The 23,718-nt window shown below is 34.4% G+C and overlaps 1 protein-coding gene and 1 long non-coding RNA gene across 2 annotated transcripts in view; one reads left to right on the plus strand and one right to left on the minus strand.

The window, feature by feature from the left end:
* The window catches only part of ChT (choline transporter), a 39,428-nt gene that overhangs the window by 2,921 nt on the left and 12,789 nt on the right, over positions 1-23,718 (minus strand). Inside the window, exons 2-6 of the mRNA XM_070653108.1 lie at positions 2,688-2,933; positions 1,392-1,499; positions 568-723; positions 202-500; positions 3-132 (exon numbers count right to left, since the gene is read on the minus strand). Of these exons, the coding sequence (XP_070509209.1) occupies positions 3-132; positions 202-500; positions 568-723; positions 1,392-1,499; positions 2,688-2,853 (859 nt within the window). The 5' untranslated portion in view covers positions 2,854-2,933. The remainder of the gene's footprint in view (positions 1-2; positions 133-201; positions 501-567; positions 724-1,391; positions 1,500-2,687; positions 2,934-23,718) is intronic.
* On the plus strand, positions 4,583-6,187 carry LOC139100891 (uncharacterized). The gene is made up of 3 exons (XR_011545480.1): positions 4,583-5,329; positions 5,395-5,683; positions 5,777-6,187. It is a non-coding gene; the product is annotated as an uncharacterized lncRNA (long non-coding RNA).

Consider the following 23,718-nt stretch of genomic DNA (forward strand, 5'->3'; position numbering starts at 1 on the left):
ACGTGTTGCTTTGGCAATTGCTCCGATAAGAACGGGTGGAATTGCCATAAGGAGACATCCAAATGCTGCAACATATGATAAGATTTGAGCACGTCCGGCTGTTTTACTTGACAAAACTCTTTGGAAATAAACCTTGAATAAAATATTACGTGGCATGTAGAATAGTAATAATTCAGCACTAAATTGACAATATAGTCTTACCTGCCATGGTATGCCACCAAAAATAAGCAGCAATCCATAATCGCAATAGAACCAAAACTTCTTCTCGCCAATCTCACCAATCCAATCAACCTCCATACCAGATAATGGCTTCACATGATCATTTGTCCATGCAAACGGTATGCACATCCACAATCCAATAAATATGCAGAACAGCTGTATGACGTCTGTATAGGCGACCGAATATAGACCACCAAAGAGCGTATAAAAAACAGCAATACATGCTGAGAAAATGACAGATGTCTCCTTCTCCATATCAATAATTACAGCTAATGTTGCGCCTGTCAAACAAAATTATCAAATTAATGTCCAAAACTTCATACCTTATTTGAGATCACACAAACTTACCCAATGCTGCTAATATGCCAGCTGCCCAAAACACTTCGCCACATAATGCGGGTAAAAATAGCAAACCGCCCATACGCTCACCGAAGCTGTCTTGCAATGGATCCAACATCGTCACATAACCTTGCTTTCGCATTGGATTTGCAAAGAACATACCGCCTATGTATAGGAATAAGATGAAAATATCAATTTTAAAAGGATTTGAATTTGAGATTAAGTTTCAAGGTAAATGGAATTTCATCTGCATTGTTTTCACATACGATGATGTTATTGGAGTGGAGAAAAGCTATGGATTGTCGAGAATCTCATGACTGTATGCATGAAATTTCTATTTTGATGTACTAGAACTAGACATTGCATTTTCTATCAATATTTGATATCCTTATTAAAATTAATGAACTTTAAAGTTCAATTCAAGTGCATATTCATGATTACCAGCATATCTGTTATTGGCAATGCCAAAAGCACATGTCTTATCCACAAAACCTTTCATCCAACACACGAATATGAAATCAATTTGGATTTCCTTGATTTAGGACACATTTTTAAATGCTGTAGACAGTCTTATTCTCCCCATGGGAGTCAGATATGCTTGAGAATTATTAGATTACTGTGAATTATGGATGCGACGAACATAAGCAGTGATTTATGATGCGATGCGCTTTTCTCACGTCGTAGACACGACACCACAAAACTGGATAATTTATTGAACTTCCATTTTGGTCTTAAAGCTTTGTGGATTTATATTAAGGATGAAAAATCTGTCTGTGGATGTTGTGCAGAACGACTAACTTTTTTCAAATAAATGTTTAGCTCTCAAAACTTACCAAAAACTAAACTTAGTGCATATCCAAATGGAGCTTGACACCATACCAATCCATTTGTGTAAATAGCTTCTGCTGTACCGTTTATATAGCCACCACCGACCCACGTTGCTGCAAGATAAAAAAAAAATACAAAAGTTGTACGTGAGATATACATAAAAGTGTGAAGGATATGACGTAAAAATTTGTTCTACGTTCATACATGCTCATGTATGTGTACTATCGTACTCATATGATGCAAATTTATTATTTTTTTATGCACATAAAATGTTTCATAGCACGTTTATGGAAATTATCAGCAATGACAATTTCAATTTTTTGTATATATTATTCCATGACAATACTCTTAAATTCATTTTATATGATAATTTTTGATATATAAAAAATGAGAAGAAAATGGCATTTTACGATGAAATTGAACTATTAGGTATGCAGAGATGGGAATTGAGTGTTTTTGGGATGGAAGAGCTTATTGTTGAAGGTTTATGTATTCCTATTTTGCTATATTGCATTTGGAATCGGAAATTGGCAAACTGTAACCAGCGATAGAGCTGGTTTTAGTCGACATCTGAGGGAGGTCATTGATATCAACTGATCTGTACGGTCTGAGAAGTAAGTAAGTATTTTGCTACACTCGATTTTTACTTAGAAAGCACATGTCATAGAAACAGCAAAGAATTTGACGTGGTTCTGCGTTTAAGCATGATCAGCCTCAGGTCAGGCCGAAATGGAGCCTGATTTAATGCCTTTTCTACGCCGTTAATAAAGCAAAGCAGCATTAGGTATTGCTAATTGGGAAAGGACAACCAGCGATTGAGCCAGCTTCAGATGCCATCTAAAAGAGATCATGAATCACAGCTGATTTGTTCGGTTAACGTAGTAAGTATGTCGATAGCTTTCCAGGATAATCGCTAGGACACCAATACCTTTTCACGTTGAAGACAATACGCAGTGGGCAACTTCTCGGTACCGTGATGACTGTTTTTGGTTCATTTTGACGCAAACTGCAGCTCATGTTAACAATTACAGACATATTTGTCCGTCAAGTTATCTGTCTACCTATTGCATGACTCCTCATCCAGGTTTAACTTCTTACTTCGTAGCTGATTTAGCAGATATCGATTATAGATTAGAGTCGGTCATTAGGATTAAGGGAAGATAGAAGAGATTGATCGCTTGAATTATAAAAGCTTAAAAGAATCAACTTTTCCTTCACTTCCAAAAACACACACTTTCCAACCCTGCTTTAAACCATCTTCTTCCTCAATAATTTTTCATATTTATCAACACATCTCTTACCTGTCATTGTGAATATTCCCACAAATAGACCAATGGACCGTCCCGCAAGCATAACTTCCTCTTCCGAATCATTTCCTTCTGCCTTTTTACGTCCTGCCCATATTCCAACAAATAGAATAAGCAAATAAAAAATTGTAATACTGATGACTCCAGCGATATTAATCATGGCTGTTTTCTTTTTTGTTTCACTTATTGAGATTTATAAGATGGCGGTGATGTGTTGGGGCTGCTTTGGATAGCCTGCAACTGAAAGATTAGAAATTTTTATTAGTATTAAGTCATTGAGATTAATTTTTATGAATTGTTTGTGTTTTACTGTGAGTAATGTGATGGAATGCATGATGATTAGACACAACAATGTGCTTTTGTGCTGATTACAGCTTTTGGATGCGAAAACAATGCACAAGTGAATATTATGGATAAGTTACTAAATTTTTGTCTCACAATTCGTCCGATGACACTCAAGAGAACATTAGTCTATTAAGTAGTTGCTATATATACATTATCTGTCGTTACTGTGCAATGTAGTGTTCTTTAATGTACCGGGATATTTGAACATCTGTCTATTATCACTGAAAAATGTTTATCAAATATGATGGGAAGATATAGATGAGTTAGATTAGTTTTATAGTCTCTTGACTTGGAAATAGGTCTTCTGAAGTTAACGAAAAGTTTTTTACGAATCAAATTGGTCTGGATTACATGAAATCACAAGTTGACTAGGATTTTGACTAGTTTGGCTTTCATAAAGCGGACAAATATAGGCGGCTTCCATTTGGTATTAGTGGAAGAGATTTAGCGGAGCTTTCTTCATTTGTGTCGCTCGGGTATGAATCATTATCATTATCAAATTAAGTTTATTTGAGGCAATAAACTATAAAGTCAGGCCTTTGAAAATTGATAAGAAATATTATATCATTGCCGAGGATTGGCACTTAATTATCATTTAATTTAAAACATCAGTTTAGTGTAGATTGTCAATGAAATGAGATCGTTCCCTAGAGAAGAAAAGTACGTTATAACTAGTTTGTGGCAAGTTAATGCCTAGTTGATGATTAGTTCTGACATATTTTTGTCCAACTATAAAACACTAAGGAAATCCCTTTAAAATTATTTTTAATATTTCAAACAATATATGAAAAATGCTCATACTTTACTTCTAAGAAAATAAGAAGATTAAACGATAAAATTTATTGTGGACTGTACATTGCAGACAATGCAGAAGATAACAGTATATCCTCTAAGTGTACAACAATTCCCAACATTGAACTATAAAGTTTTAATGTCAATAAATCTCAAGTCTCATAAGAGTAATGTGCAAAATGCCATATGAGCAACGAGTACCAGCTGTGGATGAATCCAGAAATGTATTTGATTGAATTTGGACTAAAATAGGTTAGAACTGGTCATCAACTGGCCATTAACATGCAACTAAATAGTTAGAACGTACTTTTGTCTTCTTGTAGTAGGATTGACTCGAAAAACCTAACAAATTGAAGATCTTTCGTCCAAAAAGGATGGATAACCTCTTTGACTCCTCTGAATACGCCCCTGACTGCGAATTATAATTCATAACAGAAATCAGCGTCAATATTATCAGATATAAAATCCCATTAATCCCTTATCGACCACCAAACCCTCAAAAAATATAAAACATTGAAAAATAAAATCCAATTAAAGAATGATTCATCAAATTCAAGAGCTTTCTTAACGATAAAATATCAAGCTGCTCTTCAAAAATCTAATTTGATTTACAATCGTTCGTGATTCCGTATTCAACAATACTAGAGAATCTTGGAAAAATTAAGGATCATCTTTTATTCAGGAGATTTTATTTGCAAAGCTTAAAATCGATTTTTTCATTGATTTTTCGCTGTATATAGACATGATTCATAGATCTGCTTGCTTCAATCAAATTACGAGTATAAAGTTGCTTAATTAGTCGTTTTATTGATGTTAATGATCCCATAAATTATCAATGAGATTTGACTTTGATGCTGTTAAGAGAGGAAATTGTGGTCATTATTCTAATCTTTTGTTGATTGAGCATCTTTTGGGAAGTTATTAGGAAAGCACATGTAGAAGTTATTAGTAGAATACATAAAAGATAAACAATTTATGTGGAAATGTACTTTTTGGATGATGGTCTAGTTTTGTCACTTAATAACTTGTAATGGTGTAGACTTGAATTAGGAGACTGTATGTTTAATTATAAACTAGCTACCCGAGTGGCAAAATGGTCGCAAGGGTGTCGTTACGTTTTCCCGTTGATAGCAAGATGTGAGGATGCCCTGACGGGTACATGATGTACTAAATTTTGGTCGGTTTTCAATTTGAGAACTGAAATTGACCGAATTTTTTCTGTTCAGACAATTTACGTAAATGTCAAGTTTCAAGCTTTAAAAATACGACTTTTTCCAATGAAGCTACAATTCAGAGTTGCCAGGATTCCATTGTGGAGGATCCGCCAGTGGAGGTGCCTTTTTGAAAGATCCTTAACATACTCCATAAGTAAGAATTTTTGAACCTTATTAAAGCTTCATTCACCAAACCATCAACAATTCATATGAAATTGTGTGGAATACGCAATAATATTATTTTGTAATATAAATTACCCCGAGGACTGTTTTCACAACCTGCTTGTGAGTTAACAATCAGAAATTCAATTACTCCCAAAATAGATTTTATTCTATTTTTGATTTTGTAGTATATATAAACACCCAAATTGCTATGCGGATACAAGAACGGAAGTTGTTTGAAGCCATTTTGTGAAGCCATGTGAAGCTGAAATTGAAGGGGTATCAGGTGGAATAGGGGGTGTAATGTGAAGCCATGTGAAGCTATGTGATGCCATATGGAGTCATGTGAAGCTATGCGATGTCACGTGAAGGTATATGAAGCCATATGACGTAATGTGAAGCTATGTGAATATGTATAAAAAATTTCATTCTTAACTAAGACATCGAAGAGGCAACATCTACAATTTTCAAAAGAAAGTAAGTACATATTTTTGAATTTTATAATGTTCCAAAGTCGCATATTCTTTTTAATGAAGATATTAAGCATATTTTTCCTCATTTTTAAAATAGAGATAAAAAAGAATCGCAAATGGATGATAATGAAGATTTTGGAACGAAGAAAAGACGCTTAACAAAAGATAGATTGCTGACTAAACAAAGTCAAGAAAGTCTTCATCCAAAGTCTACCCCAAAATGCAAAGACGTTGCAATTCAATGCTCATTACTTGTTGATAATCCAAATACTAATCGTAACAGCGAACTCTGTGCTATAAATGAAGTCGAAATAACAGTGTTTATGTGTCGGGATGAAAAGTGTGGATGTAAGAAGTCATTTCATACACTAAAGGCATTTCAGCAGCACAAACGAGATTTGGAATGTTTAAGTGCCGAAAGATACAAGTGCGATTCATGCGGTAAGTGTTTCACACGAAAAGAAAGATTGAATACTCATATAATAAGTATTGTACACAATAATCCACAAAAGAATTAATGTTAAAAATAGATATTAATAAAAATTTAATAGGATATTTATAGAATTTGTGGTTTTTGACTTTATTGTTTCACAAAAATCGGGTTATAATTTTAATAATTGTTCATTTGAAAACATTTTCAACCCTTAGGAAACGTAATTCATTCATAATTTAGTATGAGCGGAACCAGAGAGTAGGAAGTGATGAATTTAACATTGAAAACTTAATAACTGGCTTAATTAAGTTGTTGTAAATGCTTTTTTGTAGGTCAATTGAAGCAAAAGACAAGTTTTGAGTCAAAATTTAGTGAAATTAAAGCTTTTATGGATTTAAACATCCAAATTCTTATTGAAAAATTCTCTTATTTATTTTCAATCGTGTTTATTCATCAAAGTTCAAAAACAGAGTGAACTTTTGTATGAAAAGGGGTTTTCAACTATGTATAAATGAATATTATTCAAATCTCAAATGAACGTTATAACAATTATCATCATTAAAGTTGTATGAAAGGTTAAAATTGAATGTAGAGACTCAAGTCAGACGTACGACCAACTAATCGCACTCTGTTTCATCCGAGAAACAATGCAAAATAACGATTTCGCCTTAAATACAGTCAAGAATCCAACTTAATCCTCAAAAAACTTTAAGAATTTTCTTCATATTTTTCCCAATTTCAACATAAATTTATTGATATTACGCACAGTAACATCTCAAAGGAAGCATAAATTCTATTCTAAAAGCATTTTATTTGCTTCTATTTTAAATAAGACTTTATATCTTAATTTAGAATCATTATGAAGTGTGCATTGAAATGGAAATTCAACGCTGATAATGGAAAGCATGACATGAATTTACTCTTCTTCCTACGTACAAATGTCGGCGCTTGAGGAAAGACATACGCAATATTTAACTTTTTCCTTCCTTTTTATTTTCGTTGTTTTTTTTTTTGGAAGTAAAAGAAGTAAAAAATTGTGTATGGTTCATCACTATGATCGTTATCTCTACGATGCATGAAATATTTATGTTGGGTCAGACACTATTGCCCACAGTTCACGTCGGTCCGTCAAAGGGAACAGACGTGTTTTTGATTCGCTCCGCAATTAATTCAAAATTCTCAAAAGCTCCAGATAACAACAACAGAGATTAAAGTTTCGAATCTCAGTTCAACTTGTTCAGACGTGTTTTGACTTGTTCGGCAAAATGGTAGAAACAACAACAAATCTCAACAACGAGGAAAGTAACCAAAAACTTTCGGAAAAACAACCTGAATCTCAACAACAAGATTCAGCACCCGTGACAACTCTCATCACCGAGGATATAAACAACGAAAAGCAACATGACATTGAGATGGAAAATCTCAAAACAAAACAGACAACAATGGATCAATTCGTCCAACCATTAAGGGCAGAAAAACGTCGCAGCCAACTTGAAATCTTCAGTGCGCCAGCCAAAAAGATATCTAGTGCTAGCAAAAAGAAAGATGACAACAAAAAACAATTTGACTTCTCAAATGCCAGGATGAATCTGTACGATGACAGATTTTTTAACTTCAGCGGAGATAACAGCAAAGCACCAGAACAAACAAAACAAAGTGAAATAGCATCATCATCGAAAGACAACAACCTAACATCACAGCAGAAACCAAAACCACCACCGATCCATATAACTAGTGGTGGAGGACAGGAGATCAGAAGGTTGATGAACCAGATCAACAACCAACCCAGGAGTTTTATGATCAACGTCAAAAAGGATAAACTCAAAACAAAAGTTGTATCAACGGAGAGTTGGGACGACTACGACAGATTCATCAAACTCCTCAGAGAAAAACAACACCACTTTCACACCTATGCAAACCAGGAACCACAGATGAAATTCGTGCTCTACGGACTTCCAATGATGGAGATCGTAGACTTGGAAAAGGAGTTGAAAACGGAAAACATATCACCAGTTAAAATTGTCAAAATGACAATGAAACAAAGGAGACACGAAAACGACGACGACCAGAACTACCTTCTGTATTTTAATAAAGTACAGGAAGGTAACATTTTGGAAAACCTTCGAAAGGTTAACTGTGTCTACGGCTTCAAAGTAAAATGGGCTAAATACAACAACAGGCGTAACGGACCTTCTTTCTGTTCGAAATGTTTGCAGTTTGGTCATGGACAACGTGGTTGTAACAAACCACTAATCTGTTTCAGATGCTCTGAACAGCATGATTCAAAAACCTGTCCTTACATTTCGATTGAAACCAACAAGGTCCCAACCGAAAAACTAAAGTGTCACTTCTGCGGCGAGAAACATACAGCAATCTCACAAGAATGCAACATCAGGAAACAAATAATCGAGAAGTGGAAAGCTAAATCAACGAACGACAACAACCGAAATCAAAACAGACCATCAGGTGAACAACAAAGGATTCCACGAAATCCTGCTGGACAAAGGAATGCTCCACCAACATCAAAAGCAGGTGAACGATCAGGCGGATCTGATCAATTTACATCACAAAGACCAGCTAGGAGTATCCCAGAACCGGTACCAACAACATCTAGAAAACCAGCTTCTGAAACCTCCGCACCAGTCACCATAAAATCGCAAAATAATCATCCACAACAGAAACCCTCAAATCAGGAAATCAAAACAAAACACGAAGAAACAGGAGAAGGGGAAGGAATGGAAATAACAACAGGTCAAAGCCAAAGACCAATAACAATCATCAACAGAACTCAACGCAGGTTGTAGAAATTATGGACCTAGACTTCAATTCACTAACCTTGGAAACAAACAAGGTCGATCCTGAACCTTCATCCAGTGGTAATACAAAGGAACAAATTTCACCAGCCCAAGGCACAATCGATGAATGCATGTTCTTCATCAACTCATTCATCGAAATCATCACCAAAAAGCCAGAGTACCTAAAAGAGGAACAGGTACAACAAGCCATCGGCCAAAAAGTTGCCAAAATCTACATGAGTCAACATGGATTGTAGTCACCAAAGAATCAACGTAATTTACTGGAATGCTAACAGCCTTGCAGATAAGATGTTAGCATTTCTCGACTACCTCAGCATGCAAAACGTTGATGTTGCGTGCATATCGGAAACATTCCTAAAACCAAACTCCAAAGTAGACTCGCATCCTGACTACGTAATTCATCGATTTGATCGCATTGATAGACCAAAAGGTGGTGTTGCGATCATTGTCAAAAGAAATCTAAAACATCAGCTTCAACCAAGTTACAACACAAAGCTAATAGAATGCATCGGAATAAAAGTCTTCATCAACGAATCAATAAGCTGCCACATCCTCTCCGTCTATCTTCCAGGAGGAAGCAAAGGAAGGAAATAGACGATCATCTAAGAGATGACATCAACAAAATAACAAACATCAGAGGAAACTACTACATCTGCGGAGACTTCAATGCAAAACATCGAGAGTGGAATTGCAACGTAGCAAACAAAGCCGGGACAATACTACAGGATATGTCCGGGGAGTTCATGATCTACTACCCCGATTCACCAACGTATTATCCAGAAGATCCGACGAAATCTGTATCAACAATCGACCTAATGCTCTCAAATTCCAGTCTGAACACTACAGAACTAAAATGCACAGAGGCAATGAGTGACCATTGCGCTGTGTATTTTCAAATCAGGACATCCAAAGTTGACAGAACAGACAACACAGTTTACAGATATGACTACAGAAATGCCAACTGGAAAAAATTTAAATCTTATATAACTCGTCGCATCGAAGACAGCACTCTGGAAAACCCATGTAACACCGTAGAGGAGATAGAACATCATATCAAAGTATTCTCAGAACTCATCATGGATTCAAGAAACAAAACTGTGAAGAAGAGAAAGATCAACTTTGAATCGACAAAGCTCACACCAGAAATCAAAGACTTAATCAGGACGAAAAGAAGTCTTCGACGAAGATGGCAACGTAGCAGAGATAATCAAATCAAAACTGAATTAAACATCCTACAGAAAGTCATCAAAGACAAAATTAAGGAACTCAAAAATACAAACTGGAATAAGCGGCTTTCAGAAATCCAACCATCAAACCAAACAGTCTGGAGGATTGCAAAGCATTGCAAGAAAGGTTCAAAATCGATGCCACCGCTGATTGATGCAGATAGAACATTCATCACTAATAAGGAAAAAGCCAGCGTTCTCAGTGACTATTTTCGTAAAGCTCACGAAAATCCACTTGAGGACAACAACCCAGCACATACCCAGGAAGTAGACAACGCAGTGAAGGAAACATTGGAAGGAGAAAATAGTGACTGCACAGAACTTACAAATGTAGAGGAAATCTCATACATTGTAAGAAATCTGAAAAATCCTAAAGCACCAGGATTAGACGATGTCAACAACATACTCCTCAAAAATCTTCCACCAAAAGGCTTCGAATATTTGAAGTTCATCATCAACACGTGTCTCAAACTTAACTATTTTCCGAAAGTTTGGAAAAAAGCTAAAGTAATCCCGATCCCAAAACCTGGCAAACCAGCAAACGAAGTGAGCAGCTATAGGCCAATAAGCTTGCTTAGTTCCCTAAGCAAAATATTGGAGAGAGTATTGCTGAATAGAATAAACGAGCATCTGGAGGACAACAACATCATTCCGACTCAACAGTGTGGCTTTCGCACAGGACGATCAACATCTCACCAACTCATCAAAGTAATCAAAACAGCAAAGGAAAACATAAGCAGGAAGAAATCAACAGGAATGATCTTCCTAGATGTGGAGAAAGCATTTGACAGAGTCTGGCATAACGGACTCTTGTTTAAAATGATCAAATTAGGGTTTCCACTACCACTTATAAAAACTGTAAGATCTTTCCTAAGTGAAAGAACTTTCTCAGTTTTTATTAAAGGTCAGTTCTCAGAAACCAATGAAATCAAATTCGGAGTACCACAAGGAGCAGTGCTTTCACCAACTCTCTACAACATCTACACATATGATATTGTAAGAGAAACAACCAACAATATCGCACTCTTCGCAGATGATACTGCATTGTATCATTCTGCAGAAAACTCAGCCGATATTGTAACACATCTACAACACACTGGAAGAAAAGTACAACAATACATGAACAAATGGAAAATAAATCTCAACAAACAGAAGACTCAAGCCTTATTCATCACAAATAGGTACTCCAGGCAACTTCCAAGAGACAACATCAAATTCCTCAACGAAAACATCAAATGGGAAACCGAAGCTAAATATCTGGGAATGATAATCGACAAGAGAGTGACATTAAAGCAGCATGTAGAATATGTGACCAACAGAGCTCACACTGCACTAAGACTACTTTATCCCCTCATCAGCAGGAACTCACATCTCGACGTTCGAAACAAACTTCTCATCTACAAGCTAGCCGTGAGACCCATCTTCACATACGGCTGTCCAGCATTTGAACGGATGGCAAAAACACATCTACAAAAACTACAAGTACTACAAAACAAATTCTTGAGAATTGTTCTCAACAAAACAAGATATGAAAGGATATCAGATCTACATACTGAAGCAAAAATACCCTCTATTGAGGACTACGTCGGAAAGTTGCAAGCGAACTTCAACACTCGTCTTGCGTCGCGAAACACCGAATAAACCACAACATAAATTAAAGCAAAACAATTTCAAAATAAAATCAAAAACTAAGTGATGAAGGCGATAAGTCAGAATCCTTTAAAAATTTAAATACAAATAAAATGTATCCAAACTTTGTACATAATTAAGTTAAAAATTTAATGAATAAAAAGTTTATTTTAAAAAAAAAATCAGACACTATTGAAAAATTTTATAAATCCAATTTTTACAATTTCTTCCATATGGAAATTGTAAAAATTGTAGAAATTGCAATTTACAATTTTTCTCCATATAAAAATTGTAAAAATTGTAAAAATCAAATTTCACAATTTCTTTTCATACAAAAATTGAGAAAAATTTTATTTTTACAATTTTTATGGAATTATTATGCTACACGTGTTTTCGATAATCAATAGAAATTAAAGCGTATAAATTCATTATTTTAGGGTTTTCACCTTAGTAACAGAAAATTGAGCCTAAATTTGGTTTTCCTGTGGATTTTTCAGTCTAATATAAGAAATTCAATAGAAAATTTGATTTTTCCGATGGGTTTTTCACTTCGAGTAAGAAACCCGAGGCGAAATTTGGCTTTTTTGAGAAGTTTTTCGCCCTTAATGAGAAACCCGAGGCAAAATTTGGCTTTTCCGAGAAGTTTTTCGCCCTTAATGATAAGCCCGATGCAAAATTCGGCTTTTTTTGAGAAGTTTTTCGCCCTTATTAAGAAACCTGAGGCGAAATTCGGCTTTTTTGAGAAGTTTTTCGCCCTTAATGAGTAACTTGAGGCGAAATTCGGCTTTTTTTGAGAAGTTTTTCGCCCTTAATGAGAAACCCGAGGCGAAATTCGGCTTTTCCGAGAGGTTTTTCGCCCTTAATGAGAATCCCGAAGCAAAATTCGGTTTTTTAGAGGTTTTTCGAACTTATTAAGAAACCCGAGGCAAAATTCGGCTTTTTTGAGAAGCTTTTCGGTCTTAATAAGAAACTCGAGGCAAAATTCAGCTTTTCTGCGAGATTTTTCGCCTCTAATAAGAAACCTGAGGCCAAAATTTGCTTTTCCGAGGTGGTTTTTAATCCTAATATAAGAAAATCAATTCATTTTTCATTGCTTTGCAACAAATTTTTAGAGAAAAATAAATAGAAAATAGAATTTTTCAGAGTTCTCGCTTTGTTTTAAGGAAATCGACCCAAAATCAAAACGAATAACTATGAATTTCAGTGTTTTTAACAGCACTTTCTAAGTGTAAATAATTAAAAATATATAAATTAAATGAAAAATATTATATTTTGTCATTATAGTCATTAGTATCATCAAAAATTATAGAAAGCAATCTGAAAAAATATTTTTCTCTTTTTAAAGACTTGAAAAAATTTTCAGTTAAAATCAAAAAGAATTACAATTTTTACAATTTTTCACAATTTTTTCCATACAAAAAATTGTAAAAATTGTAGAAATTGTAAAAATCCAATTTCACAATTTTTTTCTAAGAGAAATTGTAAAAATTGTAGAAATCAAATTTTTTACAATTTCTTCATACAAATTTTAAGAAATTGCAATTTCTACAATTTTAAAAATAGTGTCTGACCCTTGATTTATGTTGTGTACATTGATATATCCATCGAATATTAAATTACATGAAACGTGCTACATGTGCAGCACATATGTACATGTTGTTGGAATTGTTAAAGGAACGAGATCGGAATCTCTGGAAAGTAATTTGTTTGCAATCGTGTGAATTACAAAGTTTTTATATTTTTTATTGTTAAATATGTAACGAGTTACATGGTTTTGGCATTTGTTGGTAAGGTCTGTGGAATGGTTGACTTCGTGACCATACATCTACTAACAAATTTGACATTTGTGCAACTTGCCATAGAATGTCAAGTTTATGACTAGACTAATCGCAGCCTGTTCCACCCGGGATAACCTCGTTGTCAAGTCCAACTCATCACTTCTGATATTGTTGCAACATCTGCTTAAATCCCTCAATCATCTCCGGAGTAATTTTGATATTTTTAGCTTCACTGATCACATCTGATGTGATTAAACTTGATGGTTGAACATCTCCAGCTGCTTGTGGACTAACAATTAATGCTTGTTGATTTAATAGAGCCAAAATTGCTGTGATAATGTTGACATTAATGTCGCTGGTTGCTTGGACATTTGCGTTAACTCCAACTGTTACGATATCTCCGACATTGTTGTTGCTGACTGATATTGGATTGGCATTGATGGCAGCAAATGCAGCAAAAGCGATGAAAATTGTGACTGTGAATTTCATTTTTGTGATATTTTTGATTGAAGCTTTAAATTTTGACTGATTTTAAATGTGGACTTTTTTGAGTATTTATATAAATTGGGAATTATGATAAAAGGCTTAAGACTGAGTGTTTTATATCAGTAGAAACAAAACGTGAGTAATCCTATTGAGTCGAAATCAAAAGTGTGATTCATTACAAGTCTGTAATCCACTGTATAGTTTGATAACATAGAAATTACGATGGGAATTTACGTCAAAATAGTTGTTTATTATTCTACACATTAATTTAACATTATGCAGTTACAAGCATGTACTCTATTTATGTAGAAAAATGCAAACGTTCATGCATATATTTATAATCTGCTCGTAAAAATCAGGGCATGAATGGAAGGAAAATGAAAATTCCTTTGTGGTTGAGTTTTTTATGGACTTTAAATTGTGGAATTAAATTTTTAGCATATTTTATGAGTTGCTTGAACTGGTTATTTTCAATTAGAAGCTTAATGTTTAGCTAGCTGGTTTGAGGTAATCCTGCATTGGTCTAGTTACATGAAGTGTGAAGTTTCACACGGAAGTAAGACACGGTCACAAAAACTGCAATTTCTACAATTTTTTAGCTCACAAGACAAGACACATGAGAAAGTCACTGTCACGAGACCGACAGGTCGATAGTATTATGAAATCAAGTTGATCGTCCTAATCGTCCCAATCGTCCTAATTCAAGAATTAGGATACCTAGTCGCAGGAATCGCTATCTTACGGAATCTTTAGCTGTAATGCTGTTCTATAGACGAACTTCTTACCAGCGTTACTGTAGCGTGAGATCAGATCTGACCAAATCCTACTCGGAGTCAGAGTCATTACGTGTCTTTCGGGTTCATTCCACCATTTTCATCTATAAATCTACAATTCTTGCCTAAATGTGTGACATTCGGATGATTCGATCAAAATTATGAATCAAAATTCGCACACCTTAACAAAATTCTAATCCCTGCTACACCCTAAGCATTACCCAATTTCTTGGTAATCTCCGAACCTTCCCCAAAGCTGAATTAATCTTTAAAATTCAGTATTAGAAGTGATTAAGATGAAAAATAAAGATTCTCTTCTAAAAATATGAATCGTAGGTATATTCACGATAGCAAGAAAGTTGAATGACGAAGGTAAAGGTCCTTCTTGGAAAAAAACAACCTCAATAAATTCATTTCTTAAAGTTTCAATTTCAAATTTATCAAGATTTCTTGGTATAGAAAAAAATTGAGAAGTTTGTAAGTACCTGATATTAATTATCAGCATCTCATTAATTTACAATGCAAATTTATTCCAGAAAAAACAAAATGTTCACGATTTATTAACAAAGCGGGAGCTTTGCACCTTCAATTTAATATTCTACAAGGATAGCTCCATTCTCGTATCGATTTTTCTTCTCTTCATAGCATGAGAACTGAGAGAATAATGGAAGCATTATATAGAGAAATTTAGTAATGACGTAGTACAGTAGAAGAAGGATTGTGATCCAGAGTTGGTAGGACTTTGGGAGTCTGGACTCCTTTTTTCAAACATTTAATCAGTGTCATAACAGGCACCTGTGACAGATAAAAACCGTACAATTTCCTGATGATTTGTATGGCTTTAAAAGAAAAACCATACAAATTACCAAGAACCAGTTGCCTGTTTTGCAACTCTACATTTAATGGTCTTTAAGGAGTCGATTCCACTTTGGAGTCCTGCCAACACTGTTGTGATCAGTGGTTGGCAATCTTTTATTGTTCGAGGCACCCTTTGATGGTAAGCCTCGACCAAAACCCCACATGACGTATGGTTCATGACATGTTCAAACAATTTTTACGGCATTCTTTCAAACAAGGTTGTCAATCACTGTACTAGAAGAAGGGAAGAAGATTATAAGCAACTTTGCGACTCCGCAAAACAAGCGCCTGTGACAGGCCAAAACCATATAAATTCATGATAATTTGTATGGTTTTTGACGAAACCATACAAATTATCAAGAAATTGTACAGATTTTGCCTGTCACTGGTGCCTGTTTTGCCTCTCTGTTCATAAGTTGATAAAACATCATTTATGAATAATCCCCTAAAGCTCATGAGCTTCTCCATCCACAAACACCTTGAGATATCTTGAATTCTATTATTACGTCACAGTTGTCTTCTTTGTCTGCTTATTATTCTTCCCATAATCCAAATAAAATTGTTGTAAACCTTCCTTGTGTGGGAAGACTATCATCACGTATTTCCTTTTGAAAATGTTGAATGAAAAAATTTTCGTTTACCATTAAAAAGAACGAGTTTTATTGTCACAAAAAAACCCCTGTCAAAAGCTTCCCACGCAAAACAATTTCCTAACAATAAAAAATTCTCAGTTCTTCTTTGTTGCGAAATCAGCAGACATCTTATAATGAAAATGAGGAAATTACCTTCTGCATCTCGCTTAGTAATTTTTAATTCAATCTGTTCCATCTAATTGAAATGAGTACTTTGTGGCTGAGATGATGATTTCATTATTTCTATTGATAAGGGAAGGCTGAAAAGATTGTTTTCATTATGTAAGGTTGGGGGATTATTGCTAAATGATGTATAGGGATTTATGAGGAAGTTGCTTCTTTTGTAGACATTTTATAAGACCCGATTGGAAGAAATCTAGACATTGCATGGCAAGTTCTATAAAAGTCAAGTTTATAGCTTGAATTACGATCGACTAAGCACAACCTATATTACTCATGAGAGCTATATGACCACATTTTAGTACAAATGTTGTTTATGCCCAGATTAGTCGAAAGATTTCCCAACTCTGCACATTATTTGACCCAAGGTATATCTATTCAATGGAGCTAACCAAAATTTGAGTATCGCGAATCACACAAACCGAGTTGACTTAACTAGAAGAGAATAAAAGCACCAAAATTCAACTAGACTTTCCTTGGCATTGAACACGGGTCCAACCCGGGTAACCACTGCTTATTTATGCTGAATGTTTACGATCAGATTTAAGGTTCTTTTCAGAGAGCGATTTTAGAGATCTATCAACCAATTTGATGTCGGTTTCTTATCGTACTCAGGATATCCTACACTACCCTACCCGGGTAAGCAGGACTATCCTAGGTTACTCTACCTCACACTATCCTAAGTACACTTGAGTTGAATTATAACTGTATATTCCAAAAATCTTCATTTTAACTTAATACGTCATTTGTTAACGATCTAATTGACTGGTGGACAACCTGTGTGCAGTGACTCACTAATATGTCGAGACTTGCCATCAATATGTGCCGATCAGGCTGCCCACCACTGACCGAACTGCTAGATTAAAGGACAAAAATTGGGTCAAATAATGATGTTTCACATTTACAAAATTTTGCATCCTCAGACTACCCATTATTGAAAACTACAGAAGCTATCAAGACATAAAATTAATTGAGGTACAAAATATATTCATTCATTCGTATTAATTTGTATTGATTCTGACATAATATTGAATTTTATTTGATGAAAAGATGATGATTTATTATGTGTCATGCAGATGTGTAGGCGTTATATGTTACAATGTATTGATAATGCCAATATTGAATTTTTTGATAAATGAAAAACAGTTCAGAAAAAAAAATATTTACTTATGCTTTGTAACTGAACACAATAAGTTGGGAATTGGGGGATTTTGAGCAAATAATGCGGAAGAACTCTGTCAAAAGTTGGTCAAAAATTGGATTTTCTGAAATTTGACCTTGGAAAGATCAATGCATCCCTAGCAACATTATGCATATTAATGTCCCGGTAATGGATTTAATCGAATCTGGACCTAGACTAGTACCATTCTCACCAAATGCCATCTTCATTTCAACGACTTGTGCTTTTTGAGCACACAAATACAGACTTACGGATTTCATACTAAATCCACATGTCCTTCAAAGTCCATGAAGGTTCTTAACGGCTTTCAAGATGCCTTGAATTACCAATTTGACTATAAATTGTAAACTATCCATAAAACCAATCAAATATTCCTAAAACCATAAAGATTTTATTGAAAAAATTGAGAATTTATAACCTAAAATTTAATAACAATCCAGTCCATCATCTCATAGCTCCATTAACCTTCATCAACCTCTTCAATCCATCGATCACTTCAGGTGTGATTTTGATGTTTTTAACTCCATTAAGCAATTCTGGTGTAATGAAGCTTGATAAATCAGACGTTTGTTGATCACTTCCACTAGCTTGAGGGTTGACGATTGCGGCTTGTTGATTTAAGAGAGCTAATAGAGCGGTAATGATGTTCACATTAATATCACTTGAAAGGATTACATTTGCATTAACTTCGACGGTTACGATATGTCCAATATTATTTCCATTTACTGAAATTGGATTCGCTTGGATGACAGCAATGACGATGAGGAATGTGAAAATTGTAATTGTGGATTTCATTGTATGGAAGCTTTAAATTATGACTGATATTGAGATTAAGAAGTCAATTGTATAAATATGCCTTAAAAATTACGATAAGAGGGATCAAGTGACTATCATGTGTTATCATACGTAAGTGGTTTTTTGAACAATTTTCGATTCAGGTGGCTTATGAATCATTTAACAAAATTTTTAATCCATTTTTAAGCTTATCAGATTGAATCATTTTTGACACAAATGAATCACGGCTGTTTTGTCTAGTTAACTTTTTGATAAGCTTAATACTCCAAAAAATCTATCTTACTAATCGTCAATTCTCACTGGAACATAATTAATTGCTCGGTCTAGATTGTAGAATATGTCATGCATTATCATACAATGCAACTAGCCACAATGTGTATATGATGCAGTTGTACAGAACGAATTGATGACTAGAGCAATCGAGAACTAGTAAATTGGTAATTCGCAGATGGAATCCAGCTTTTTTTTGTCCTAAAGGACGTTTTGCTTTCCCCAAGTCTGCACGCTGCATGACCCAAAGTATATCAATACAACGTACCTAACAACAAATTGTGTGTCGCGAATCACACAAATCGAGTTATTGTGACTAGAACAGCGAAAAAGCATCCGAATCCAACTAGACTTTCCCTGGGATTGAACCCAGCTCGTAAGAATGGTAGTTCGACGCTCTAACTTCTTTACCAACGCCGCTTTTTCGCTGCTGAGATGGAATCCAGCGATAGAACCAGCTTTAGACGCCATTTGAGAGAGGTCATAGATCACAATTAATCTGAACGGCCAGCGAAGTAAGTACTTAAGAATCAAAGATCTCTAGCTATTTGGCCGACGCCATAACAGTCTCAGTTGTTTCTTGCTGACGTCACTTATGAGCTATTCTTACTTATCTATGGGTGACCTACATATCTACGGAAGCCCTTTCAATTGATATGAACTTCCATGAATGTGTCCTGAATCAAGCTTTACTCCTGACAACCGCTTGCAACTTTATGACTAAATCTAAGTAAAATAATAGACAAAACTTCTACTTAACCCCAAAAAAATCAATAAATACTCAATAAAAGCATCTAAAAGCTTCTAAAAGTCTTCTAAAAGCTTCAATTTTCTCTTTAAAAGCATTAATGACATTATTATCCATAACGATCAGCCAAATGTTTCCCAAGTGATTCCAAAATAACTTTATACGTATAACCGTACATTAACATTTTCCTACACAAACATTTTTTGTAGCTCCATTAAAATCAAGCATCTAAAAAACCCTACTTAAAATACAAGCTAATGACAGTTTATATCTTGAAACCAAGTTTGGCATTTCGACAACATTATGAAAAGACCCCAAAAGACAGAAAAGTGTAATTTATCTGACAAATATTTGCTTTTAGCAAACAATTTCTTGTTGCTTGGTCCTACGTAAATATCAATCGTCATTTCTTTTGATTCCCCAAATGGCCATTTTTGAAGGAATTTAAAGATATTGCAACTTAAATGTAGGCGTAATCGACTTTTTTGTAATGAAAGTCTTCTGGATGGAATTTGAAGCTTTTGAGTAAGTCGAGTCAATCTAATTACAAAAGACACCTTTTTTTCATGATGAAACACCCATAAGGCTCTTTGATGAAAGAATTGTATCTTTTGCTAATGAGCTAAGTGATCCCTTTTGCCTGTTATAATACCTCAGGGAGTAAAGATGCTAATATAATTAAAGCATTTTAAACAGTAAACATATTAAGTGTTTCCGAATATAGAATAGGTGGTCGGGAAATTTTTTTTTAGATTTAAAAGGTCACTTTTGGTTGTTTCCTTATTTTGTTAAATTTGTCTGGTGCTGTAATGTTCGACAATCTTAAATTGAAAGTAGGACAAGTATACAAACCAATCAATACCCGAACAGATAAGAAAAATGCTCAAAAGTATGCTCATAAAATTGAGCATATACAATTCAATTTATTAAGTATACTCATAAGGATGATCATTTATTGGAGTATGGTTATTGTCTGTTAAGACGAAAATACCCTTAAACAGTTGAGTATACAAATTGGTTGTGATAATATGAAAGTCGTGAGTTCAAATCCCACCACATACAAATTTGTCCTTTTTCGTAAGTTTAAATACTTCAACACTTGGCATCGATAATTGACAGAATATCTGTTGACTCATAAAGTCACAATCATTGGCAAGTAGGCAGTAGCCTGCGATAAATCCAGCTTCAGATGAAAACCAAAGAAGGCCGTGGATCACAATTAATCGGTCAGCTAAGTAAGTAAGTAAGTAAGATACTTCAATTGCTCAATGCTCGAAATCAATTCATGATTGGGCCTTCGGGTAGCGCCTGATTAAAGAACAATTCGATTATTCGAGTGTAGTGAGAGAAATAGGAACAAGATGTACAAGATTGCCATAATATTGGAATCAAATTGTAATGTTGTTAGAACGGACCTCAAAGTAATACGACACAACCTGTTACTCAGATGAAGAAGGCTCCGCCACGGTCATATGTCTGCCAAACGGAGGCGGCTTCCAATTAGTCTTAATAAAAGAAGTTTAGCAGAGCCTTTAAAACTCCATGACAGAGTCTTCTTCATTTGTGTCGCTAGGATATTCAAAACCTAGATTTGAAAACTATGTATAATATAAAGCTATGCTTAATGTTACAGCCATGACTCATAAAATACACTCAATCGAATGTGAACAGAAGCGCACACTTCACTTCACATAGCGTAACCAATTTGAAATCACAAATATAGAGCAAATTTTTTTTGTTTGAGTTTTCAACTCAAATCAAAAAGGCACAAGAAAAATGGCACACGGAAAAATAAGAAAGCAGCTGGAAAAAAGTGAGAAACAACTTTTGAAATGATCAAGATTGATTGTGTTTTTTGGCACTTGACGAGAATATTTTATTTATGGGAAAAATTCAAGATTTCGATGTGGGTATTAGGATGAAAAATATCTTTGTGTGATGATTGAGAGGAATTGAATAAAAAGTTTTGAAAACTTTTTGTATATCTATGGTGATTACGTAATAAAATGGTCGTCGATTGTGCATCTAGGAAAAATAAAGTTCAAGGTTTAATGTTCCTTTCATGTCAAGTATGACAAAAATTTTAGCTTAGTTTGAGATGCTCGAAATGAGTTTATGCTTATGTGAGCAGACAAAATTTGTATTACGTAAGCTAGACTCACTACATGTTGTCGTAAGCTTCATAAAATATTATGTGCTTTGTGCTTTTCATGGAATTTGTGTGAAAAATGAGCCTGCAGCAAGTCTGAATGACTTTATTATGTAGCTTAATGAGTAAACACTTTTAATGTCTATTTTTGTAAATAATGGTCTGCATATGCGGATTTTCTGGAGAACAATAGCATTGAAATGCTTGCTGCAGAGAACAGATGCTGCAGCATACTGTTTATCACTGTATTAATAAAAGAAATTGGGGGTGGATGTCGATGTGAATCGGTGTCTGACCAAAATACTCCACTTTCCGGAAGCATCAACACATTACATCAGTATATGTGAATGAAATGGGTCAATTGCTTTAAGCGTTGCAGCTTAGAGACACAATATATAAAATGTTGTTGCCTGAAAGTTACAAAAAGGCACATGATATAGTATACACATTGTTTAAGACTCTTGTTAAGTCTATATAATGTAAAAATTCTCAAGCATGTAATAATATGATCTAAAAAGTTTATTTCCACATCTAAATTCATATTCAGACAGGCTACATCCCCAACAGACATAAAACTTTACATTTTATCTACAATAATTTTTCAAAAATTATGACGTAATAATCGTTATTACATGAATTATTATTGTTGGAACCTGGCATCATTACTGGAAATCCAAAACGGAAGTTTTAATCATGACCTTTCAGCTTAAGTTACTAAAAAATTCAAAATGGTTTGAAAATTATCCATTAAAATTCATTCCTTTTTTAACATTCATTATCATTTTTATTGCTGGATGATTTATTTATGTAGACTTGACGTCATCAAAAATACAAAGATATTCTAATCACCATAAATCTCATGAAAATGATGTTTCTATCTTTTTTTAGAAGCGGATAGCCTCCATATGTTGATGTATGTGCTTTATACATCATTTCTATGTAAATAATGATCATTTCTACTGCTGCTGCCCATCTCCGTTGTCCTTTTTGCATTATTTATTATTTTGTTACATTTTTTTTTTGTTCTTTGTGATTTTCATCATCCGTATCTAATGTTCATATCTTTTTATGTCTACAGAACAAAAGGCTATCAACAATCTAGATAAAATAAAACTATGACTTTTGATGTCATAGAAGTTTATTTAAACAAATGTGTCATTTTATGACAAACCCGAGGGAACAGAGTTTTAGTTGACTTAATGTTTGTCTAGTTTTAGACACGACGATATGATGAAGCTTGAAGTCTTCCCGGAAAGCACATGGCGCAGAAATGTTTGAAAACTCAACTGCAGACTTGAATCTTGCCTACGGCCGTTATACATCGAATCTGGTCTGGAGTTAGAGTCAAGCAGATTATTTACCATTTTTACGGCGTGTGCCTTCCAGCCCTTACAGAAAATGGACATATTCACCAAAATGAGAGTGCTCAATATAATTGAGCATGGTAAATTTTGTAAGCAAATTCATTAGCATGAACTTTGTCTGTTCGGACAGGCTAGTTGAAGACTAGTTCTATTCCCTAACAGGCAAAGAGACCGCATTTAGGTTCCATAGTAGTCTTTATGTACTATGAAAGCATATTCTTAGCCTGAAAGCAATTTAATACACTTTCGATCAAGTTTAATGAAATTTTTATTGCACATAATCTGAAAGATCAATATCTTGACCTGATATCAAATTTGATGTCCATATTAGTCATACAGCTCTGCTCAAATATCAGTCAGTCACCTTCGAAGAGCAGGATTTGAAACTTTATCACCTTGACTATGTCTTTTGACCTATTTGTGATATCATAGAATTAGGAAATGTGCAAAATATGAGTTTAGAGTTGAATTATTCTAGGATTCCTGGGTTGTCGCGGCACATAGACTGTCCACCACTTCTCTAAATGACAGGATTCGTTGATTTTTAGCTTCAATCAAGCTTAAATTGATATCTGATGTCAATACTAATTGACGTCTAGTCGTAATATTACTTGATTAAGGTAGTAACTCAAGTAAATAGCTATAAAGTCATATAACCATGACATCAATAATACCAGTACTTTTAAAATCAATAAATTTACAATATCAATCATATCTAATTG

This window comes from Chironomus tepperi, unplaced genomic scaffold (assembly GCF_022539635.2).
Source record: "Chironomus tepperi strain 1889 unplaced genomic scaffold, CSIRO-AGI_Ctep_v1 contig_8, whole genome shotgun sequence".
Classification (NCBI taxonomy): Eukaryota; Metazoa; Arthropoda; class Insecta; order Diptera; family Chironomidae; genus Chironomus; species Chironomus tepperi.